The 24,864-nt window shown below is 62.0% G+C and overlaps 1 protein-coding gene across 1 annotated transcript in view; it reads left to right on the top strand.

Moving 5' to 3' along the window:
- LOC145338760 (haptoglobin-like) overlaps positions 1–24,864 on the top strand; it is a 59,894-nt gene that overhangs the window by 31,195 nt on the left and 3,835 nt on the right. Inside the window, exons 7-9 of the mRNA XM_080183149.1 lie at positions 2,724–2,759; positions 15,006–15,041; positions 24,237–24,371. Of these exons, the coding sequence (XP_080039275.1) occupies positions 2,724–2,759; positions 15,006–15,041; positions 24,237–24,371 (207 nt within the window). The remainder of the gene's footprint in view (positions 1–2,723; positions 2,760–15,005; positions 15,042–24,236; positions 24,372–24,864) is intronic.

The raw sequence follows: 24,864 nt of genomic DNA, 5'->3' as shown, positions 1-24,864 counted from the left end.
GGGTCGGTGCCGAGGGAGCGCCGCTCTGTGAGAGGGTCGGTGCCGAGGGAGCGCCGCACTGTGGGAGGGTCAGTGCTGAAGGAGCACCGCACTGTGGGAGGGTCAGTGCTGAGGGAGCGCCGCACTGTGGGAGGGTTGGTGTTGAGGGAGCACCGCACTGCGGGAGGGTCAGTGCTGAGGGAGCGCCGCACTGTGGGAATGTCAGTGCAGAGGGAGCAGCGTACTGTGGGAGGGTTGGTGTTGAGGGTGCGCCACACTGTGGGAGGGTTAGTGCTGAGGGAGTGCCGCACTTTGGGAGGGTCAGTGCTGAGGGAGAGCCGCACTGTGGGAGGGTCAGTGCTGAGGGAGCGCCGCACTGCGGGAGGGTCAGTGCCGAGGGAGGGCCGCACTGTGGGAGGGTCAGTGCTGAGGTAGCGCTGCACTGCGGGAGGGTGAGTGCTGAGGGAGCGCCGCACTGCGGGAGGGTCAGTGCTGAGGGAGCGCCGCACTGCGGGAGGGTCAGTACTGAGGGAGCGCCGCACTGCGGGAGGGTCAGTGCTGAGGGAGCGCCGCACTGCGGGAGGGTCAGTGCTGAGGGAGCGCCGCACTGCGGGAGTGTCAGTGCTGAGGGAGCGCCGCACTGTGGGAGGGTCAGTGCTGAGGGAGCGCCGCATTGTGGGAGGGTCGGTGCTGAGGGAGCGCCGCACTGTGGGAGGGTCGGTGCTGAGGGAGCGCCGCACTGTGCGAATGTCAGTGCTGAGGGAGCGATGCACTGTGGGAGTGTCGGTGCTGAGGGAGCACCGCACTGTGGGAGCGTCAGTGCTGAGGGAGCGCCGCACTGTGGGAGGGTGAGTGATGAGGGAGCACCGCACTGTGGGAGGGTCAGTGCTCAGGGAGCGCCGCACTGTGGGAGTAACTTACCAGGGAACGTTGGATTTTGGACCTGGGTCCAGCAGCGTTTTATTTCCATCCGTTTTTTAACCAGATTCCAATCAAAATTTGCAGAACGCAGACAGACATGGTGAGTGTGTTTGCAATGTTTTGTATTCTGGGCTCTCTGGAGATCTGGCTTTACGGAATGAAACTGGACAAGTGTCGGATTTCTCTGCGGGGGAGCATTTTAGGGAATAGTGATCATAATCCTGTCTCCTTTACACCCGCACTCGGGTCAGTGCCGAGGGAACGCTGCACTGTGGGAGGGTCAGTGCTGAGGGAGCACCGCACTGTGGGAGGGTCAGTGCTGAGGGAGCACCGCACTGTGGGATGGTCAGTGCTGAGGGAGCACCGCACTGTGTGAGGGTGAGTGCTCAGGGAGCGTCGCACTGTGGAAAGGTCAAGCTGAGGGAGCGCCGCACTGTGGGAGGGTCGGTGCAGAGGGAGGACCGCACAGAGGGAGGGTCAGAGCTGAGGGAGCACTGCACTGTGGGAGGGTCAGTGCTGAGGGAGCGCCGCACTGTGGGAGGGTCGGTGCTGAGGGAGCGCCGCACTGTGTGAGGGTCAGTGCTGAGGGAGCGCCGCACTGTGGGAGGGTCGGTGCAGAGGGAGGACCGCACAGAGGGAGGGTCAGAGCTGAGGGAGCGCCGCACTGTGGAATGGTCAGTGCAGAGGGAGCGCCGCACAGTGGAAGTTTGTCTCCAGGATAAGTTTGTTCCTGGAACAGGTTCGGCCCGTGTTTTATTTCAGACTTTTATTTAACCAGGTTTTGGCATTGACCCCAGGGGGCGCCATGTCGGTGAGTGTTTTTACAATTTTATTTACTCTGTGCTCTGAGGAGATCTTGATATGTATCTGAATAAGGGTGGTTTATGTTGGACTCGCAGTGTTGAGGGAGTGCCGCACTGTGGGAGGGTCAGTGCTGAGGGAACGCTGCACTGAGGGAGGGTCAGTGCTGAGGGAGCGCTGCACTGAGGGAGGGTCTGTGCTGAGGGAGCGCTGCACTGTGGGAGAGTCAGTGCTGAGAGAGCGCCACACTGTGGGAGGGTCAGTGCTGAGGGAGCACCGCACTGTGGGAGGGTCAGTGCTGAGAGAGCGCTGCACTGAGGGAGGGTCAGTGCTGAGGGATCGCCGCACTGTGGGAGGGTCAGTGCTGAGGGATCGCCGCACTGTGGGAGGGTCAGTGCTGAGGGAGCATCGCACTGTGGGATGGTCAGTGCTGAGGGAGCGCCGCACTGTGGGAGGTTCAGTGCTGAGGGAGCGCCGCACTGTGGGAGGGTCAGTGCTGAGGGTGCGCCGCACTGTGGGAGGGTCAGTGCTTAGGGAGCGCCGCACTGTGGGAGGGTCAGTGCTGAGGGAGTGCCGCACTGTGGGAGGGTCAGTGCTGAGGGAGTGCCGCACTGTGGGAGGGTCAGTGCTGAGGGAGCACCGCACTGTGGGACGGTCAGTGCTGAGGGAGCGCAACACTGTGGGAGGCTCGGTGCTGAGGGAGTGTCACACTGTGGGAGGGTCAGTGCTGAGGGAGCGCCTCTCTGTGGGAGGGTCAGTGCTGAGGGAGCGCCGCACTGTGGGAGGGCCAGTGCTGAGGGAGCGCCGCACTGTGGGAGGGTCAGTGCTGAGGGAGCACCGCACTGTGGGTGGATCGGTGCTGAGGGAGTGCCGCACTCTGGGAGGGTCGGTGCTGAGGGTGTGCTGCACTGTGGGAGGGTTGGTGCTGAGGGAGTGCCGCACTGTGGGAGTAACTTACCAGGGAACGTTGGATTTTGGAACTGTGTCTAACAGCGTTTTATTTCCATCTGTTTGTTAACCAGGTTCCAGTGAATATTGGCAGAACGCAGACAGACATGGTGAGTGTGTTTGCAATGTTTAGTATTCTGGGCTCTCGAGAGTCCTGGCATTGCAGAATGAAACTGGGCAATTGTCGGATTTCTCTGTGGGGGAGCATTTGTGGGAATACTGATCATAATTCTGTCTCCTTCACACTCGCACTCGGGTCAGTGCCGAGGGAGTTCTGCACTGTGGGAGGGTCAGTGCAGAGGAACGCCACTCTGTGGGAGGGTCGGTGCCGAGGGAGCGCCGCTCTGTGAGAGGGTCGGTGCCGAGGGAGTGCCGCACTGTGGGAGGGTCAGTGCTGAGGGAGAACCGCACTGTGGGAGGGTCAGTGCTGAGGGAGCGCCGCACTGTGGGAGGGTTGGTGTTGAGGGAGCACCGCACTGCGGGAGGGTCAGTGCTGAGGGAGCGCCGCACTGTGGGAATGTCAGTGCAGAGGGAGCAGCGTACTGTGGGAGGGTTGGTGTTGAGGGTGCGCCACACTGTTGGAGGGTTAGTGATGAGGGAGTGCCGCACTTTGGGAGGGTCAGTGCTGAGGGAGAGCCGCACTGTGGGAGGGTCAGTGCTGAGGGAGCGCCGCACTGCGGGAGGGTCAGTGCCGAGGGAGGGCCGCACTGTGGGAGGGTCAGTGCTGAGGTAGCGCTGCACTGCGGGAGGGTGAGTGCTGAGGGAGCGCCGCACTGTGGGAGGGTCAGTGCTGAGGGAGCGCCGCACTGCGGGAGGGTCAGTACTGAGGGAGCGCCGCACTGCGGGAGGGTCAGTGCTGAGGGAGCGCCGCACTGCGGGAGGGTCAGTGCTGAGGGAGCGCCGCACTGCGGGAGTGTCAGTGCTGAGGGAGCGCCGCACTGTGGGAGGGTCAGTGCTGAGGGAGCGCCGCATTGTGGGAGGGTCGGTGCTGAGGGAGCGCCGCACTGTGGGAGGGTCGGTGCTGAGGGAGCGCCGCACTGTGCGAATGTCAGTGCTGAGGGAGCGATGCACTGTGGGAGTGTCGGTGCTGAGGGAGCACCGCACTGTGGGTGCGTCAGTGCTGAGGGTGTGCTGCACTGTGGGAGGGTCAGTGCTGAGGGAGCACCGCACTGTGGGAGGGTCAGTGCTGAGGGAGCGCCGCACTGTGGGAGGGTCAGTGCTGAGGGAGCGCCGCACTGTGGAAGGGTCAGTGCTGAGGGAGCGCCGCACTGTGGGAGGGTTGGTGCTGAGGTTGTGCCGCACTGTGGGACGGTCAGTGCTGAGGGAGCGCCGCACTGTGGGAGGGTCAGTGCTGAGGGAGCACCGCTCTGTGGGACGGTCAGTGCTGAGGGAGCGCCGCACTGTGGGAGGGTCAGTGCTGAGGGAGCGCCGCACTGTGGGAGGGTCAGTGCTGAGGGAGCACCGCGCTGTGGGAGGGTCAGTGCTGAGGGAGAGACACACTGTGGGAGAGTCAGTGCTGAGGGAGCGCCTCACTGTGGGAGGGTCAGTGCTGAGGGAGCACCGCGCTGTGGGAGGGTCAGTGCTGAGGGAGCGCCGCACTGTGGGAGGGTCAGTGCTGAGGGAGCACCGCGCTGTGGGAGGGTCAGTGCTGAGGGAGAGACACACTGTGGGAGGGTCGGTGCTGAGGGAGCGTTGCACTATGGGAGGGGCAGTGCTGAGGGATCACCTCACTGTGGGAGGGTCGGTGCTGAGGGAGCGTCGCACCATGGGAGGGTCAGTGCTGAGGGAGTGCCGCACTGTGGGAGGGTCAGTGCTGAGGGAGCGCCGCACTGTGGGAGGGTCAATGCTGAGGGAGTGCCGCACTGTGGGAGGGTCGGTGCTGAGGGAACGCCGCACTGTGGGAGGGTCAATGCTGAGGGAGCCCCGCACTGTGGGAGGGTCAGTGCTGAGGGAGCGCCGCAGTGTGGGAGGGTCAGTGCTGAGGGAGCGTCGCACTATGCGAGGGTCAGTGCTGAGGGACTGTCGCACTGTGGGAGGGTCAGTGCTGAGGGACTGTCGCACTGCGGGAGGGTCAATGCTGAGGGAGTGCCGCACTCTGGGAGGGTCAGTGCTGAAGGTGCGCCGCACTGTGAGAGGGTCAGTGCTGAGGGAGCGCCGCACTGTAGGAGGGTCAGTGCTGAGGGAGCGCCGCACTGTGGGAGGGTCAGTGCTGAGGGAGCACCGCACTGTGGGAGGGTCAGTGCTGAGGGATCGCCGCACTGTGGGAGTGTCAGTGCTGAGGGAGCGCTGCACTGTGGGACGGTCAGTGCTGAAGGTGCGCCGCAGTGTGGGACGGTCAGTGCTGAGGGAGCGCCGCACTGTGGGAGGGTCAGTGCTGAGTGAGCGCCGCACTGTGGGAGGGTCAGTGCTGAGGGATGGCCGCACTGTGGGAGGGTCAGTGCTGAGGGATCGCCGCTCTGTGGGAGGGTCAGTGCTCAGGGAGCGCCGCACTGTGGGAGGGTCAGTTCTGAGGGAGCGCCGCACTGTGGGAGGGTCAGTGCTGAGGGTGCGGCACACTGTGGGCGGGTCAGTGCTGAGGGAGCGCCGCACTGTGGGAGGGTCAGTTCTCAGGGAGGGCTGCACTGTGGGAGGGTCAGTGCTGAGGGAGCGCCACACTGTGGGAGGGTCAGTGCTGAGGGAGCGCCACACTTTGGGTTGGTCAGTGCTGAGGGAGCGCCGCACTGCGGGACGGTCAGTGCTGAGGGAGCGCCGCACTGTGGGAGGGTCAGTGCTGAGGGAGCACCGCACTGCGGGAGGGTCAGTACTGAGGGAGCGCCGCACTGCGGGAGGGTCAGTGCTGAGGGAGCGCCGCACTGCGGGAGGGTCAGTGCTGAGGGAGCGCCGCACTGCGGGAGTGTCAGTGCTGAGGGAGCGCCGCACTGTGGGAGGGTCAGTGCTGAGGGAGCGCCGCATTGTGGGAGGGTCGGTGCTGAGGGAGCGCCGCACTGTGGGAGGGTCGGTGCTGAGGGAGCGCCGCACTGTGCGAATGTCAGTGCTGAGGGAGCGATGCACTGTGGGAGTGTCGGTGCTGAGGGAGCACCGCACTGTGGGAGCGTCAGTGCTGAGGGAGCGCCGCACTGTGGGAGGGTGAGTGATGAGGGAGCACCGCACTGTGGGAGGGTCAGTGCTCAGGGAGCGCCGCACTGTGGGAGTAACTTACCAGGGAACGTTGGATTTTGGAACTGGGTCCAGCAGCGTTTTATTTCCATCCGTTTTTTAACCAGATTCCAATCAAAATTTGCAGAACGCAGACAGACATGGTGAGTGTGTTTGCAATGTTTTGTATTCTGGGCTCTCTGGAGATCTGGCTTTACGGAATGAAACTGGACAAGTGTCGGATTTATCTGCGGGGGAGCATTTTAGGGAATAGTGATCATAATCCTGTCTCCTTTACACCCGCACTCGGGTCAGTGCCGAGGGAACGCTGCACTGTGGGAGGGTCAGTGCTGAGGGAGCACCGCACTGTGGGAGGGTCAGTGCTGAGGGAGCACCGCACTGTGGGATGGTCAGTGCTGAGGGAGCACCGCACTGTGTGAGGGTGAGTGCTCAGGGAGCGTCGCACTGTGGAAAGGTCAAGCTGAGGGAGCGCCGCACTGTGGGAGGGTCGGTGCAGAGGGAGGACCGCACAGAGGGAGGGTCAGAGCTGAGGGAGCACTGCACTGTGGGAGGGTCAGTGCTGAGGGAGCGCCGCACTGTGGGAGGGTCGGTGCTGAGGGAGCGCCGCACTGTGTGAGGGTCAGTGCTGAGGGAGCGCCGCACTGTGGGAGGGTCGGTGCAGAGGGAGGACCGCACAGAGGGAGGGTCAGAGCTGAGGGAGCGCCGCACTGTGGGATGGTCAGTGCAGAGGGAGCGCCGCACAGTGGAAGTTTGTCTCCAGGATAAGTTTGTTCCTGGAACAGGTTCGGCCCGTGTTTTATTTCAGACTTTTATTTAACCAGGTTTTGGCATTGACCACAGGGGGCGCCCTGACGGTGAGTGTTTTTACAATTTTATTTACTCTGTGCTCTGAGGAGATCTTGATATGTATCTGAATAAGGGTGGTTTATGTTGGACTCGCAGTGTTGAGGGAGTGCCGCACTGTGGGAGGGTCAGTGCTGAGGGAACGCTGCACTGAGGGAGGGTCAGTGCTGAGGGAGCGCTGCACTGTGGGAGGATCAGTGCTGAGAGAGCGCTGCACTGTGGGAGGATCAGTGCTGAGAGAGCGCTGCACTGTGGGAGGATCAGTGCTGAGGGAGCGCCGCACTGTGGGAGGATCAGTGCTGAGAGAGCGCTGCACTGTGGGAGGATCAGTGCTGAGGGAGCGCTGCACTGTGGGAGGATCAGTGCTGAGGGATCGCCGCACTGTGGGAGGGTCAGTGCTGAGAGAGCGCTGCACTGAGGGAGGGTCAGTGCTGAGGGATCGCCGCACTGTGGGAGGGTCAGTGCTGAGGGATCGCCGCACTGTGGGAGGGTCAGTGCTGAGGGAGCGCTGCACTGTGGGAGGATCAGTGCTGAGAGAGCGCTGCACTGTGGGAGGGTCAGTGCTGAGGGATCGCCGCACTGTGGGAGGGTCAGTGCTGAGAGAGCGCTGCACTGAGGGAGGGTCAGTGCTGAGGGATCGCCGCACTGTGGGAGGGTCAGTGCTGAGGGATCGCCGCACTGTGGGAGGGTCAGTGCTGAGCGAGCATCGCACTGTGGGAGGGTCAGTGCTGAGGGAGCGCCGCACTGTGGGAGGTTCAGTGCTGAGGGAGCGCCGCACTGTGGGAGGGTCAGTGCTGAGGGAGCACCGCACTGCGGGAGGGTCAGTACTGAGGGAGCGCCGCACTGCGGGAGGGTCAGTGCTGAGGGAGCGCCGCACTGCGGCAGGGTCAGTGCTGAGGGAGCGCCGCACTGCGGGAGTGTCAGTGCTGAGGGAGCGCCGCACTGTGGGAGGGTCAGTGCTGAGGGAGCGCCGCATTGTGGGAGGGTCGGTGCTGAGGGAGCGCCGCACTGTGGGAGGGTCGGTGCTGAGGGAGCGCCGCACTGTGCGAATGTCAGTGCTGAGGGAGCGATGCACTGTGGGAGTGTCGGTGCTGAGGGAGCACCGCACTGTGGGAGGGTCAGTGCTGAGGGAGCGCCGCACTGTGGGAGGGTGAGTGATGAGGGAGCACCGCACTGTGGGAGGGTCAGTGCTCAGGGAGCGCCGCACTGTGGGAGTAACTTACCAGGGAACGTTGGATTTTGGAACTGGGTCCAGCAGCGTTTTATTTCCATCCGTTTTTTAACCAGATTCCAATCAAAATTTGCAGAACGCAGACAGACATGGTGAGTGTGTTTGCAATGTTTTGTATTCTGGGCTCTCTGGAGATCTGGCTTTACGGAATGAAACTGGACAAGTGTCGGATTTATCTGCGGGAGAGCATTTTAGGGAATAGTGATCATAATCCTGTCTCCTTTACACCCGCACTCGGGTCAGTGCCGAGGGAACGCTGCACTGTGGGAGGGTCAGTGCTGAGGGAGCACCGCACTGTGGGAGGGTCAGTGCTGAGGGAGCACCGCACTGTGGGATGGTCAGTGCTGAGGGAGCACCGCACTGTGTGAGGGTGAGTGCTCAGGGACCGTCGCACTGTGGAAAGGTCAAGCTGAGGGAGCGCCGCACTGTGGGAGGGTCGGTGCAGAGGGAGGACCGCACAGAGGGAGGGTCAGAGCTGAGGGAGCACTGCACTGTGGGAGGGTCAGTGCTGAGGGAGCGCCGCACTGTGGGAGGGTCGGTGCTGAGGGAGCGCCGCACTGTGTGAGGGTCAGTGCTGAGGGAGCGCCGCACTGTGGGAGGGTCGGTGCAGAGGGAGGACCGCACAGAGGGAGGGTCAGAGCTGAGGGAGCGCCGCACTGTGGGATGGTCAGTGCAGAGGGAGCGCCGCACAGTGGAAGTTTGTCTCCAGGATAAGTTTGTTCCTGGAACAGGTTCGGCCCGTGTTTTATTTCAGACTTTTATTTAACCAGGTTTTGGCATTGACCACAGGGGGCGCCATGACGGTGAGTGTTTTTACAATTTTATTTACTCTGTGCTCTGAGGAGATCTTGATATGTATCTGAATAAGGGTGGTTTATGTTGGACTCGCAGTGTTGAGGGAGTGCCGCACTGTGGGAGGGTCAGTGCTGAGGGAACGCTGCACTGAGGGAGGGTCAGTGCTGAGGGAGCGCTGCACTGTGGGAGGATCAGTGCTGAGAGAGCGCTGCACTGTGGGAGGGTCAGTGCTGAGGGATCGCCGCACTGTGGGAGGGTCAGTGCTGAGGGATCGCCGCACTGTGGGAGGGTCAGTGCTGAGGGAGCATCGCACTGTGGGAGGGTCAGTGCTGAGGGAGCGCCGCACTGTGGGAGGTTCAGTGCTGAGGGAGCGCCGCACTGTGGGAGGGTCAGTGCTGAGGGTGCGCCGCACTGTGGGAGGGTCAGTGCTGAGGGAGCGCAACACTGTGGGAGGCTCGGTGCTGAGGGAGTGCCACACTGTGGGAGGGTCAGTGCTGAGGGTGCGCCGCACTGTGGGAGGGTCAGTGCTTAGGGAGCGCCGCACTGTGGGAGGGTCAGTGCTGAGGGAGTGCCGCACTGTGGGAGGGTCAGTGCTGAGGGAGTGCCGCACTGTGGGAGGGTCAGTGCTGAGGGAGCGCCTCTCTGTGGGAGGGTCAGTGCTGAGGGAGCGCCGCACTGTGGGAGGGCCAGTGCTGAGGGAGCGCCGCACTGTGGGAGGGTCAGTGCTGAGGGAGCACCGCACTGTGGGTGGGTCGGTGCTGAGGGAGTGCCGCACTGTGGGAGGGTCGGTGCTGAGGGTGTGCTGCACTGTGGGAGGGTCGGTGCTGAGGGAGTGCCGCACTGTGGGAGTAACTTACCAGGGAACGTTGGATTTTGGAACTGTGTCTAACAGCGTTTTATTTCCATCTGTTTGTTAACCAGATTCCAGTGAATATTGGCAGAACGCAGACAGACATGGTGAGTGTGTTTGCAATGTTTAGTATTCTGGGCTCTCGAGAGTCCTGGCATTGCAGAATGAAACTGGGCAATTGTCGGATTTCTCTGTGGGGGAGCATTTGTGGGAATACTGATCATAATTCTGTCTCCTTCACACTCGCACTCGGGTCAGTGCCGAGGGAGTTCTGCACTGTGGGAGGGTCAGTGCAGAGGAACGCCACTCTGTGGGAGGGTCGGTGCCGAGGGAGCGCCGCTCTGTGAGAGGGTCGGTGCCGAGGGAGCGCCGCACTGTGGGAGGGTCAGTGCTGAGGGAGCACCGCACTGTGGGAGGGTCAGTGCTGAGGGAGCGCCGCACTGTGGGAGGGTTGGTGTTGAGGGAGCACCGCAGTGCGGGAGGGTCAGTGCTGAGGGAGCGCCGCACTGTGGGAGCGTCAGTGCTGAGGGAGCGCCGCACTGTGGGAGGGTTGGTGTTGAGGGAGCACCGCACTGCGGGAGGGTCAGTGCTGAGGGAGCACCGCACTGTGGGAGGGTCAGTGCTGAGGGAGCGCCGCACTGTGGGAGGGTTAGTGTTGAGGGAGCACCGCACTGCGGGAGGGTCAGTGCTGAGGGAGCGCCGCACTGTGGGAATGTCAGTGCAGAGGGAGCAGCGTACTGTGGGAGGGTTGGTGTTGAGGGTGCGCCACACTGTGGGAGGGTTAGTGCTGAGGGAGTGCCGCACTTTGGGAGGGTCAATGCTGAGGGAGCGCTGCACTGTGGGAGGGTCAGTGCTGAGGGAGCACCGCACTGTGGGAGGGTCGGTGCTGAGGGAGCGCCGCACTGTGGGAGGGTCAGTGCTGAGGGAGCGCCGCACTGTGGGAGGGTCAGTGCTGAGGGAGCGTCGCAATATGCGAGGGTCAGTGCTGAGGGAGTGCCGCACTGTGGGAGGGTCGGTGCTGAGGGACTGTCGCACTGCGGGAGGGTCAATGCTGAGGGAGTGCCGCACTCTGGGAGGGTCAGTGCTGAGGGAGAGCGGCACTGTGGGAGGGTCAGTTCTCTGGGAGGGCTGCACTGTGGGAGGGTCAGTGCTGAGGGAGCGCCGCACTGTGGGAGGGTCGGTGCTGAGGGAGCGCCGCACTGTGGGAGGGTCAGTGCTGAGGGAGCGCCGCACTGTGAGAGGGTCGGTGCTGAGGGAGCGCCGCACTTTGGGAGGGTCAGTGATGATGGAGAGACACACTGTGGGACGGCCGGTGCTGAGGGAGCGCTGCACTGTAGGAGGGTCAGTGCTGAGGGAGCGCCGCACTGTGGGAGGGTCAGTGCTGAGGGAGCACCGCACTGTAGGAGGGTCGGTGCTGAGGGAGCGCCGCACTGTGGGAGGGTCAGTGCTGAGGGAGCGCCGCACTGTGGGAGGGTCAGTGCTGAGGGAGCACCGCACTGTGGGAGGGTCAGTGCTGAGGGAGCACCGCACTGTGGGAGGGTCAGTGCTGAGGGAGCGCCGCACTGTGGGAGGGTCAGTGCTGAGGGAGCACCGCACTGTGGGACGGCCGGTGCTGAGGGAGCACCGCACTGTGGGAGGGTCAGTGCTGAGGGAGCGCCGCACTATGTGAGGGTCAGTGCTGAGGGTGCGCCGCACTGTGAGAGGGTCAGTGCTTAGGGAGCGCCGCACTGTAGGAGGGTCGGTGCTGAGGGAGCACCGCACTGTGGGAGGGTCAGTGCTGAGGGAGCACCGCACTGTGGGAGGGTCAGTGCTGAGGGAGCACCGCACTGTGGGAGGGTCAGTGCTGAGGGAGCGCCGCACTGTGGGAGGGTCAGTGCTGAGGGAGCGCCGCACTGTGAAAGGGTCAGTGCTGAGGGAGCGCCGCACTGTGGGAGGGTTGGTGCTGAGGTTGTGCCGCACTGTGGGACGGTCAGTGCTGAGGGAGCGCCGCACTGTGGGAGGGTCAGTGCTGAGGGAGCACCGCTCTCTGGGAGGGTCGGTGTTGAGGGAGCGCCGCACTGTGGGAGGGTCAGTGCTGAGGGAGCGCCGCACTGTGGGAGGGTCAGTGCTGAGGGAGCACCGCGCTGTGGGAGGGTCAGTGCTGAGGGAGAGACACACTGTGGGAGGGTCAGTGCTGAGGGAGCGCCTCACTGTGGGAGGGTCGGTGCTGAGGGAGCGTTGCACTATGGGAGGGTCAGTGCTGAGGGAACACCTCACTGTGGGAGGGTTGGTGCTGAGGGAGCGTCGGACCATGGGAGGGTCAGTGCTGAGGGAGTGCCGCACTGTGGGAGGGTCAGTGCTGTGGGAGCGCCGCACTGTGGGAGGGTCAATGCTGAGGGAGTGCTGCACTGTGGGAGGGTCGGTGCTGAGGGAACGCCGCACTGTGGGAGGGTCAATGCTGAGGGAGCCCCGCACTGTGGGAGGGTCAGTGCTGAGGGAGCGCCGCAGTGTGGGAGGGTCAGTGCTGAGGGAGCGTCGCACTATGCAAGGGTCAGTGCTGAGGGACTGTCGCACTGTGGGAGGGTCAGTGCTGAGGGACTGTCGCACTGCGGGAGGGTCAATGCTGAGGGACTGTCGCACTGCGGGAGGGTCAATGCTGAGGGAGCGCCGCACTCTGGGAGGGTCAGTTCTCAGGGAGGGCTGCACTGTGGGAGGGTCAGTGCTGAGGGAGCGCCACACTGTGGGAGGGTCAGTGCTGAGGGAGCGCCACACTTTGGGTTGGTCAGTGCTGAGGGAGCGCTGCACTGTGGGAGGGTCAGTGCTGAGGGAGCGCCGCAGTGTGGGAGGGTCAGTGCTGAGGGAGCGTCGCACTATGCAAGGGTCAGTACTGAGGGACTGTCGCACTGTGGGAGGGTCAGTGCTGAGGGACTGTCGCACTGCGGGAGGGTCAATGCTGAGGGACTGTCGCACTGCGGGAGGGTCAATGCTGAGGGAGCGCCGCACTCTGGGAGGGTCAGTGCTGAAGGTGCGCCGCACTGTGAGAGGGTCAGTGCTGAGGGAGCGCCGCACTGTAGGAGGGTCAGTGCTGAGGGAGCGCCGCACTGTGGGAGGGTGAGTGCTGAGGGAGCACCGCACTGTGGGAGGGTCAGTGCTGAGGGAGCGCCGCACTGTGGGAGGGTCAGTGCTGAGGGAGCACCGCACTGTGGGAGGGTCAGTGCTGAGGCATCGCCACACTGTGGGAGTGTCAGTGCTGAGGGAGCGCTGCACTGTGGGACGGTCAGTGCTGAAGGTGCGCCGCAGTGTGGGACGGTCAGTGCTGAGGGAGCGCCGCACTGTGGGAGGGTCAGTGCTGAGTGAGCGCCGCACTGTGGGAGGGTCAGTGCTGAGGGATGGCCGCACTGTGGGAGGGTCAGTGCTGAGGGATCGCCGCTCTGTGGGAGGGTCAGTGCTCAGGGAGCGCCGCACTGTGGGAGGGTCAGTTCTGAGGTAGCGCCGCACTGTGGGAGGGTCAGTGCTGAGGGTGCGGCACACTGTGGGCGGGTCAGTGCTGAGGGAGCGCCGCACTGTGGGAGGGTCAGTTCTCAGGGAGGGCTGCACTGTGGGAGGGTCAGTGCTGAGGGAGCACCACACTGTGGGAGGGTCAGTGCTGAGGGAGCGCCACACTTTGGGTTGGTCAGTGCTGAGGGAGCGCCGCACTGCGGGACGGTCAGTGCTGAGGGAGCGCCGCACTGTGGGAGGGTCAGTGCTGAGGGAGCACCGCACTGCGGGAGGGTCAGTACTGAGGGAGCGCCGCACTGCGGGAGGGTCAGTGCTGAGGGAGCGCCGCACTGCGGGAGGGTCAGTGCTGAGGGAGCGCCGCACTGCGGGAGTGTCAGTGCTGAGGGAGCGCCGCACTGTGGGAGGGTCAGTGCTGAGGGAGCGCCGCATTGTGGGAGGGTCGGTGCTGAGGGAGCGCCGCACTGTGCGAATGTCAGTGCTGAGGGAGCGATGCACTGTGGGAGTGTCGGTGCTGAGGGAGCACCGCACTGTGGGAGCGTCAGTGCTGAGGGAGCGCCGCACTGTGGGAGGGTGAGTGATGAGGGAGCACCGCACTGTGGGAGGGTGAGTGATGAGGGAGCACCGCACTGTGGGAGGGTCAGTGCTCAGGGAACGCCGCACTGTGGGAGTAACTTACCAGGGAACGTTGGATTTTGGAACTGGGTCCAGCAGCGTTTTATTTCCATCCGTTTTTTAACCAGATTCCAATCAAAATTTGCAGAACGCAGACAGACATGGTGAGTGTGTTTGCAATGTTTTGTATTCTGGGCTCTCTGGAGATCTGGCTTTACGGAATGAAACTGGACAAGTGTCGGATTTCTCTGCGGGGGAGCATTTTAGGGAATAGTGATCATAATCCTGTCTCCTTTACACCCGCACTCGGGTCAGTGCCGAGGGAACGCTGCACTGTGGGAGGGTCAGTGCTGAGGGAGCACCGCACTGTGGGACTGTCAGTGCTGAGGGAGCACCGCACTGTGGGATGGTCAGTGCTGAGGGAGCACCGCACTGTGTGAGGGTGAGTGCTCAGGGAGCGTCGCACTGTGGAAAGGTCAAGCTGAGGGAGCGCCGCACTGTGGGAGGGTCGGTGCAGAGGGAGGACCGCACAGAGGGAGGGTCAGAGCTGAGGGAGCACTGCACTGTGGGAGGGTCAGTGCTGAGGGAGCGCCGCACTGTGGGAGGGTCAGAGCTGAGGGAGCGCCGCACTGTGGGATGGTCAGTGCAGAGGGAGCGCCGCACAGTGGAAGTTTGTCTCCAGGATAAGTTTGTTCCTGGAACAGGTTCGGCCCGTGTTTTATTTCAGACTGTTATTTAGCCAGGTTTTGGCATTGACCAAAGGGGGCGCCATGACGGTGAGTGTTTTTACAATTTTATTTACTCTGTGCTCTGAGGAGATCTTGATATGTATCTGAATAAGGGTGGTTTATGTTGGACTCGCAGTGTTGAGGGAGTGCCGCACTGTGGGAGGGTCAGTGCTGAGGGAACGCTGCACTGAGGGAGGGTCAGTGCTGAGGGAGCGCTGCACTGTGGGAGGGTCAGTGCTTAGGGAGCGCCGCACTGTGGGAGGGTCAGTGCTGAGGGAGTGCCGCACTGTGGGAGGGTCAGTGCTGAGGGAGCACCGCACTGTGGGACGGTCAGTGCTGAGGGAGCGCAACACTGTGGGAGGCTCGGTGCTGAGGAAGTGCCACACTGTGGGAGGGTCAGTGCTGAGGGAGCGCCGCACTGTGGGAGGGCCAGTGCTGAGGGAGCGCCGCACTGTGGGAGGGTCAGTGCTGAGGGAGCACCGCACTGTGGGTGGATCGGTGCTGAGGGAGTGCCGCACTGTGGGAGGGTCGGTGCTGAGGGTGTGCTGCACTGTGGGAGGGTCGGTGCTGAGGGAGTGCCGCACTGTGGGAGTAACTTACCAGGGAACGTTGGATTTTGGAACTGTGTCTAACAGCGTTTTATTTGCATCTGTTTGTTAACCAGGTTCCAGTGAATATTGGCAGAACGCAGACAGACATGGTGAGTGTGTTTGCAATGTTTAGTATTCTGGGCTCTCGAGAGTCCTGGCATTGCAGAATGAAACTGGGCAATTGTCGGATTTCTCTGTGGGGGAGCATTTGTGGGAATACTGATCATAATTCTGTCTCCTTCACACTCGCACTCGGGTCAGTGCCGAGGGAGTTCTGCACTGTGGGAGGGTCAGTGCAGAGGAACGCCACTCTGTGGGAGGGTCGGTGCCGAGGGAGCGCCGCTCTGTGAGAGGGTCGGTGCCGAGGGAGCGCCGCACTGTGGGAGGGTCAGTGCTGAGGGAGCACCGCACTGTGGGAGGGTCAGTGCTGAGGGAGCGCCTCACTGTGGGAGGGTTGGTGTTGAGGGAGCACCGCACTGCGGGAGGGTCAGTGCTGAGGGAGCGCCGCACTGTGGGAATGTCAGTGCAGAGGGAGCAGCGTACTGTGGGAGGGTTGGTGTTGAGGGTGCGCCACACTGTGGGAGGGTTAGTGCTGAGGGAGTGCCGCACTTTGGGAGGGTCAGTGCTGAGGGAGAGCCGCACTGTGGGAGGGTCAGTGCTGAGGGAGCGCCGCACTGCGGGAGGGTCAGTGCCGAGGGAGGGCCGCACTGTGGGAGGGTCAGTGCTGAGGTAGCGCTGCACTGCGGGAGGGTGAGTGCTGAGGGAGCGCCGCACTGTGGGAGGGTCAGTGCTGAGGGAGCGCCGCACTGCGGGAGGGTCAGTACTGAGGGAGCGCCGCACTGCGGGAGGGTCAGTGCTGAGGAAGCGCCGCACTGCGGGAGGGTCAGTGCTGAGGGAGCGCCGCACTGCGGGAGTGTCAGTGCTGAGGGAGCGCCGCACTGTGGGAGGGTCAGTGCTGAGGGAGCGCCGCATTGTGGGAGGGTCGGTGCTGAGGGAGCGCCGCACTGTGGGAGGGTCGGTGCTGAGGGAGCGCCGCACTGTGCGAATGTCAGTGCTGAGGGAGCGATGCACTGTGGGAGTGTCGGTGCTGAGGGAGCACCGCACTGTGGGAGCGTCAGTGCTGAGGGAGCGCCGCACTGTGGGAGGGTCAGTGCTGAGGGAGCACCGCACTGTGGGAGGGTCAGTGCTGAGGGAGCGCCGCACTGTGGGAGGGTCAGTGCTGAGGGAGCGCCGCACTGTGGAAGGGTCAGTGCTGAGGAAGCGCCGCACTGTGGGAGGGTTGGTGCTGAGGTTGTGCCGCACTGTGGGACGGTCAGTGCTGAGGGAGCGCCGCAGTGTGGGAGGGTCAGTGCTGAGGGAGCACCGCTCTGTGGGAGGGTCGGTGTTGAGAGAGCGCCGCACTGTGGGAGGGTCAGTGCTGAGGGAGCGCCGCACAGTGGGAGGGTCAGTGCTGAGGGAGCACCGCGCTGTGGGAGGGTCAGTGCTGAGGGAGAGACACACTGTGGGAGGGTCAGTGCTGAGGGAGCGCCTCACTGTGGGAGGGTCGGTGCTGAGGGAGCGTTGCACTATGGGAGGGTCAGTGCTGAGGGATCACCTCACTGTGGGAGGGTCAGTGCCGAGGGAGTGCCGCACTGTGGGAGGGTCAGTGCTGAGGGAGCGCCGCACTGTGGGAGGGTCAATGCTGAGGGAGTGCCGCACTGTGGGAGGGTCGGTGCTGAGGGAACGCCGCACTGTGGGAGGGTCAATGCTGAGGGAGCCCCGCACTGTGGGAGGGTCAGTGCTGAGGGAGCGCCGCAGTGTGGGAGGGTCAGTGCTGAGGGAGCGTCGCACTATGCGAGGGTCAGTGCTGAGGGACTGTCGCACTGTGGGAGGGTCAGTGCTGAGGGACTGTCGCACTGCGGGAGGGTCAATGCTGAGGGACTGTCGCACTGCGGGTGGGTCAATGCTGAGGGAGCGCCGCACTGTGGGAGGGTGAGTGCTGAGGGAGCACCGCACTGTGGGAGGGTCAGTGCTGAGGGAGCGCCGCACTGTGGGAGGGTCAGTGCTGAGGGAGCACCGCACTGTGGGAGGGTCAGTGCTGAGGGATCGCCGCACTGTGGGATTGTCAGTGCTGAGGGAGCGCTGCACTGTGGGACGGTCAGTGCTGAAGGTGCGCCGCAGTGTGGGACGGTCAGTGCTGAGGGAGAGCCGCACTGTGGGAGGGTCAGTGCTGAGTGAGCGCCGCACTGTGGGAGGGTCAGTGCTGAGGGATGGCCGCACTGTGGGAGGGTCAGTGCTGAGGGATTGCCGCTCTGTGGGAGGGTCAGTGCTCAGGGAGCGCCGCACTGTGGGAGGGTCAGTTCTGAGGGAGCGCCGCCCTGTGGGAGGGTCAGTGCTGAGGGTGCGGCACACTGTGGGCGGGTCAGTGCTGAGGGAGCGCCGCACTGTGGGAGGGTCAGTTCTCAGGGAGGGCTGCACTGTGGGAGGGTCAGTGCTGAGGGAGCGCCACACTGTGGGAGGGTCAGTGCTGAGGGAGCGCCACACTTTGGGTTGGTCAGTGCTGAGGGAGCGCCGCACTGCGGGACGGTCAGTGCTGAGGGAGCGCCGCACTGTGGGAGGGTCAGTGCTGAGGGAGCACCGCACTGCGGGAGGGTCAGTACTGAGGGAGCGCCGCACTGCGGGAGGGTCAGTGCTGAGGGAGCGCCGCACTGCGGGAGGGTCAGTGCTGAGGGAGCGCCGCACTGCGGGAGTGTCAGTGCTGAGGGAGCGCCGCACTGTGGGAGGGTCAGTGCTGAGGGAGCGCCGCATTGTGGGAGGGTCGGTGCTGAGGGAGCGCCGCACTGTGGGAGGGTCGGTGCTGAGGGAGCGCCGCACTGTGCGAATGTCTGTGCTGAGGGAGCGATGCACTGTGGGACTGTCGGTGCTGAGGGAGCACCGCACTGTGGGAGCGTCAGTGCTGAGGGAGCGCCGCACTGTGGGAGGGTGAGTGATGAGGGAGCACCGCACTGTGGGAGGGTCAGTGCTCAGGGAGTGCCGCACTGTGGGAGTAACTTACCAGGGAACGTTGGATTTTGGAACTGGGTCCAGCAGCGTTTTATTTCCATCCGTTTTTTAACCAGATTCCAATCAAAATTTGCAGAACGCAGACAGACATGGTGAGTGTGTTTGCAATGTTTTGTATTCTGGGCTCTCTGGAGATCTGGCTTTACGGAATGAAACTGGACAAGTGTCGGATTTATCTGCGGGGGAGCATTTTAGGGAATAGTGATCATAATCCTGTCTCCTTTACACCCGCACTCGGGTCAGTGCCGAGGGAACGCTGCACTGTGGGAGGGTCAGTGCTGAGGGAGCACCGCACTGTGGGAGGGTCAGTGCTGAGGGAGCACCTCACTGTGGGATGGTCAGTGCTGAGGGAGCACCGCACTGTGTGAGGGTGAGTGCTCAGGGAGCGTCGCACTGTGGGAGGGTCGGTGCAGAGGGAGCACCGCACTGTGGGAGGGTCAGTGCTGAGGGAGCACCGCACTGTGGGATGGTCAGTGCTGAGGGAGCACCGCACTGTGTGAGGGTGAGTGCTCAGGGAGCGTCGCACTGTGGAAAGGTCAAGCTGAGGGAGCGCCGCACTGTGGGAGGGTCGGTGCAGAGGGAGGACCGCACAGAGGGAGGGTCAGAGCTGAGGGAGCACTGCACTGTGGGAGGGTCAGTGCTGAGGGAGCGCCGCACTGTGGGAGGGTCGGTGCTGAGGGAGCGCCGCACTGTGTGAGGGTCAGTGCTGAGGGAGCGCCGCACTGTGGGAGGGTCGGTGCAGAGGGAGGACCGCACAGAGGGAGGGTCAGAGCTGAGGGAGCGCCGCACTGTGGGATGGTCAGTGCAGAGGGAGCGCCGCACAGTGGAAGTTTGTCTCCAGGATAAGTTTGTTCCTGGAACAGGTTCGGCCCGTGTTTTATTTCAGACTTTTATTTAACCAGGTTTTGGCATTGACCACAGGGGGCGCCATGACGGTGAGTGTTTTTACAATTTTATTTACTCTGTGCTCTGAGGAGATCTTGATATGTATCTGAATAAGGGTGGTTTATGTTGGACTCGCAGTGTTGAGGGAGTGCCGCACTGTGGGAGGGTCAGTGCTGAGGGAACGCTGCACTGAGGGAGGGTCAGTGCTGAGGGAGCGCTGCACTGTGGGAGGATCAGTGCTGAGAGAGCGCTGCACTGTGGGAGGGTCAGTGCTGAGAGAGCGCTGCACTGAGGGAGGGTCAGTGCTGAGGGATCGCCGCACTGTGGGAGGGTCAGTGCTGAGGGATCGCCGCACTGTGGGAGGGTCAGTGCTGAGGGAGCATCGCACTGTGGGAGGGTCAGTGCTGAGGGAGCGCCGCACTGTGGGAGGTTCAGTGCTGAGGGAGCGCCGCACTGTGGGAGGGTCAGTGCTGAGGGTGCGCCGCACTGCGGGAGGGTCAGTGCTTAGGGAGCGCCGCACTGTGGGAGGGTCAGTGCTGATGGAGTGCCGCACTGTGGTAGGGTCAGTGCTGAGGGAGTGCAGCACTGCAGGAGTGTCAGTGCTGAGGGAGCGCCGTACTGTGGGAGGGTCAGTGCTGAGGGAGAGCCGCACTGTGGGAGGGTCAGTGTTGATGGAGCGCCGCACTGTGGGAGGGTCAGTGCTGAGGGAGCACCGCACTGCGGGATGGTCAGTGCTGAGGGAGCGCCGCACTGTGGGAGCCAGTGCTGAGGGAGCGCCGCACTGTGGGAGGGTCGGTGCTGAGGGAGCACCGCACTGCGGGAGGGTCAGTGCTGAGGGAGCGCCGCACTGCGGGAGGGTGAGTGCTGAGGGAGCGCCGCACTGTGGGAGTGTCAGTGCTGAGGGACCGCTGCACTGTGGGAGTAACTTACCAGGGAACGTTGGATTTTGGAACTGGGTCCAGCAGCGTTTTATTTCCATCTGTTTTTTAACCAGATTCCAATGAAAATTCGCAGAACGCAGACAGACATGGTGAGTGTGTTTGCAATGTTTTGTATTCTGGGCTCTCTGGAGATCTGGCTTTACGGAATGAAACTGGACAAGTGTCGGATTTATCTGCGGGGGAGCATTTTAGGGAATAGTGATCATAATCCTGTCTCCTTCACACCCGCACTCGGGTCAGTGCCGAGGGAACGCTGCACTGTGGGAGGGTCAGTCCTGAGGGAGCACCGCACTGTGGGAGGGTCAGTGCTGAGGGAGCACCGCACTGTGGGAGGGTCAGTGCTGAGGGAGCACCGCACTGTGGGGGGGTCAGTGATCAGGGAGCATCGCACTGTGGAAAGGTCAAGCTGAGGGAGCGCCACACTGTTGGAGGGTCGGTGCAGAGGGAGGACCGCACAGAGGGAGGGTCAGAGCTGAGGGAGCACTGCACTGTGGGATGGTCAGAGCTGAGGGAGCACTGCACTGTGGGAGGATCGGTCCTGAGGTAGTGCCGCTTTGTGGGAGGGTCAGTGCTGAGGGAGCGCCGCTTTGTGGGAGGGTCAGTGCTGAGGGAGCGTCGCACTGTGGGAGGGTCAGTGCTGAGGGAGCACCGCACTGTAGGAGGGTCAGTGCTGAGGGAGCACCACACTGTGGGAGGGTCAGTGCTGAGGGAGCGCCACACAGTGGAAGTTTGTCTCCAGGATAAGTTTGTTCCTGGAACAGGTTCAGCCTGTGTTTTATTTCAGACTTTTATTTAACCAGGTTTTGGCATTGACCCCAGGGGGCGCCCTGACGGTGAGTGTTTTTACAATTTTATTTACTCTGTGCTCTGAGGAGATCTTGATATGTATCTGAATAAGGGTGGTTTATGTTGGACTCGCAGTGTTGAGGGAGTGCCGCACTGTGGGAGGGTCAGTGCTGAGGGAGCACCACACTGTCGGAGGGTCAGTGCTGAGGGAGCACCGCACTGTGGGAGGGGTCAGTGCTGAGGGAGCGCCGCACTGTGGGAAGGTCAGTGCTGATGGAGGGCCGCACTGTGGGAGGGTCAGTGCTGAGGGATCGCCGCACTGTGGGAGGGTCAGTTCTGAGGTAGCGCCACACTGTGGGAAGGTCAGTGCTGATGGAGGGCCGCACTGTGGGAGGGTCAGTGCTGAGGGAGCACCGCACTGTGGGAGGGTCAGTTCTGAGGGAGCGCCACACTGTGGGAAGGTCAGTGCTGATGGAGGGCCGCACTGTGGGAGGGTCAGTGCTGAGGGAGCACCGCACTGTGGGAGGGTCAGTGCTGAGGGAGTGCCGCACTGTGGGAGGGTCAGTGCTGAGGGAGCTCCGCACTGTGGGAGGGTCAGTGCTGAGAGTGCGCCGCACTGTGGGAGGGTCAGTGCTGAGGGAGCGCCGCACTGTGGGAGGGTCAGTGCTGAGGGAGCACCGCACTGTGGGAGGGTCAGTGCTGAGAGTGCGCCGCACTGTGGGAGGGTCAGTGCTGAGGGAGCGCCGCACTGTGGGAGGGTCAGTGCTGAGGGAGCGCCGCTCTGTGGGAGGGTCAGTGCTGAGGGAGCGCCACACTGTGGGAGGGTCAGTGCTGAGGGAGCGCCGCACTCTGTGAGTGTCCGTGCTGAGGGATCGCCGCACTGTGGGAGGGTCAGTGCTGAGGGAGCGCCGCACTGTGGGAGGGTCAGTGTTGAGGGATCCTCGCAATGTGGGAGGGTCAGTGCTGAGGGAGCTCCGCACTGTGTTAGGGTCAGTGCTGAGGGAGTGCCGCTCTGTGGGAGGGTCAGTGCTGAGGGAGTGCCGCACTGTGGGAGGGTCAGTGCTGAGGGAGCACCGCACTGTGGGAGGGTCAGTGCTGAGGGAGTGCCGCTCTTTGGGAGGGTCAGTGCTGAGGGAGTGCCGCACTGTGGGATGGTCAGTGCTGATGGAGCACCGCACTGTGGGTGGGTCAGTGCTGAGGGAGCGCCGCATTGTGGGAGGGTCAGTGCTGAGGGAGCACCGCACTGTGGGAGGGTCAGTGCAGAGGGAGCACCGCACTGTGGGAGGGTCAGTGCAGAGGGAGCACCGCACTGTGGAGGGTCAGTGCTGAGGGAGCGCCGCACTGTGGGAGGGTCAGTGCTGAGGGAGCACCGCACTGTGGGAGGGTCAGTGCAGAGGGAGCACCGCACTGTGGGAGGGTCAGTGCTGAGGGAACGCCGCACTGTGGGAGGGTCAGTGCTGAGGGAGCACCGCACTGTGGGAGGGTCAGTGCTGAGGGAGCACCGCACTGTGGGAGGGTCAGTGCTGAGGGAGCGCCGCACTGTGGGAGGGTCAGTGCTGAGGGAGCACCACACTGTGGGAGTTTGTCTCCAGGATTTGGTTATACCTGGCACAGGTTCGAACAATGTTTCATTTCAATCTTTTGTTTTAACCAGGTTCTCACATTCAGCCCAGGGGGCACCATGATGGCGAGAGATTTTGCAATATTTATTGCTCTGGGCCCTGTCGATATCCTGTTGTGTATCTGAATCAGGGTGGATTATATTGGATTGGGAGTGCTGAGGGAGCGCCGCACTGTGGGAATAACTTCCCAGGGAAGGGTGGATTTTGGGAACTGGGTCTAACAGTGTTTTATTTCCGTCTATTTTTTATCCAGCTGATGAAGCTGAGGATATCACACACAAGGATGGTGAGTGTGTTTGCAATGTTTCGTATTCTGGGCTCTCTGGAGTTCTGGCTTTGCGGAATGAACCTGGACAAGTGTCGGATTTCTCTGTGGGGGAGCATTTGGGGAATAGTGATCATAACTCTGTCTCCTTCACACTCACACTTGAGGGAACTGGGACCAAGCTATCTTGGGAAGTTTTAATCTGGAGTGAGGGGAAATATGAGGCCATCAGGCAGGAAATTCGAGGCGGAAATTGGAAGGAGTTTTCCCTCAGGGAAACGCATGGAAGAAAGGTGGCAGATTTCCAAGGAATGTTTGTCCGGAGCTCTGCGCGACCGCGTTCCGATGAGACAGGGAAGCTTTGGTTGGTTCATGGGAACCATGGTGCTCGTGAGCTGAGACAAATCCGCTCGAAAAGAAAAGCTTCCGAAAGATTGAGGGAGCTGGGAGATGTTCGGGATCTAGAGGAGGATGAGACTTGGAGGAAAGAAGTTCAGAAGGAAATGAGGAGAGCCAGAAGGGGTGATGAGAAGGCCTTGGCGGGTAAGGTTAAGGAGAACCCCAAGGCCTTATACAGATATGTGAAGAGGGAAAGGATGAGATTTGAAGGGATAGAACCGAGAAAAGGAGAATGGGGAGAGTCTGTGTGGAACCGGGAGAAATAGCAGAGGTGCTTCCTGAATACTGAACTCTGGGATTCCCGAGGGAAAAGGATCTGGGTGGTTGTCTGGGCAGGTTTGGGGGCAGACTGAAAAGATTGAGTGTGTGGACGTTAAGAAAGAGGATGTGTCGGAGCTTTTGAATAGCGTCGAGATGGATAAGTCGCCGGGACCGGATGGGATGTTCCCCAGGTTACTGTGGGAGGCCAGGAAAGAGATTGCAGAGCCCCTGGCAATGATCTTTGCCTCGTCGATGGAGACGGGAGAGGTTCCGGAGGATGTTGTTCCTTTACTCAAGAAAGGGAATAGGGACAGCCCGGGAAATGATAGACCAGAGAGTCTAACCTCAGTGGTTGGTCAGTTGATGGAGAAGATCCTGAGAGGCAGGATTTATGAAGATTTCGAGAGGTATAGTGTGACCAAAAATAGCACGGCTTTGTCAAGGGCAGGTCGTGCCTTACGAGCCTGGTTGAGTTTTTTGAAGATGTGACTGAACACATTGAGGAAGGAAGACCGGTGGATGTGGTTTATATGGACTTCAGCAAGGCCTTCGATAAGATCCCCCCAATGCAAGGCTTCTTGAGAAAGCGAGAGGGCATGCGATCCAAGGGGATCCACTGTGGGAGGGTCAGTCTGAGGGAGTGCCGCACTGTGGGAGGGTCAGTCTGAGTGAGTGCCGCACTGTGGGAGGGTAGGTGCTGAGGGAGCGCCGCACTGTGGGAGGGTCAGTCTGAGAGAGTGCCGCAATGTAGGAGGGTCGGTGCTGAGGGAGCCACACACTGTGGGACGGTCAGTGCTGAGGGAGTGCCGCACTGTGGGAGGGTCAGTGCTGAGGGAGCGCCGCACAGTGGGAGTGTCGGTGTTGAGGGAGCGCCGCACTGTGGGAGGGTCAGTGCTGAGAGAGCACCGCACTGTGGGAGGGTCAGTGCTGAGGGATCGCCGCACTGTGGGAGGGTCAGTGCTGAGGGAGCACCGCACTGTGGGGGGGTCTGTGCCGAGGGATCCACACACTGTGGGTGAAGGGCTGAAGGGCTAAATGCGTTACTGATCTGTGCCTCACTGCACTCCCTCTCCATCTCTCTCTCTCTCTCTCCTCCTGTTTTAGTTCACTGCGGCGTTCCTGCAAATATTTCTCACGGACATTATGAATGTCTGACTCATCACGATGATGACACCTATCTTTCCGTGATCAAGTATGTTTGCGATGGCCCGGTCTACCACCTCGAGGATCCCGAGGAGGGTAGGTAACGCTGCTGTCCGGGGGGCGAACCATCAAAGTGTAATCGAGTGAGAAAACCAACCCCCACACCCCCACCACCCCCACCAAAAAGAAAATCGTGCATCCCCTTCTGCTGACTATTGGGCTGAAATATTCTAGGGCAGCCTGTAACCTGACGTTGGTGGAATTTGGGGATACAGGTGTATTGCCAGCCAAATTCACCAGACACTCACTGAACGTTTGATGACACGCTGTTCTTATTCTTCTCTGAGTGAGCTGTGTCGATTGTGCTCCACCCACCGGCCTCCAGGTTATGGTTACAAGGCGACCAAGATTGTGTTCGCAATGTTTACCGGGTTAACTGAGGAGATCGCGAGCGGGCCTGGGGTGGGGGGGGGTGCCACCAGTGATCGTTTTTTTTCGAGAATGATGGGGAGAAACGCCAGCCGTCCTGATATCAAAGGATGGCCATGTCAGATAAGCAGCAAACCTGCGCGATAAGGAACGCTGTGAA

Source organism: Carcharhinus amblyrhynchos, unplaced genomic scaffold (assembly GCF_965287045.1).
Source record: "Carcharhinus amblyrhynchos unplaced genomic scaffold, sCarAmb.v2.hapA chromosome_167, whole genome shotgun sequence".
Taxonomy (NCBI): Eukaryota; Metazoa; Chordata; class Chondrichthyes; order Carcharhiniformes; family Carcharhinidae; genus Carcharhinus; species Carcharhinus amblyrhynchos.
The sequence above is the reverse complement of the archived record's forward strand: the minus strand, read 5'-3'. Positions and strand labels throughout refer to the sequence as shown.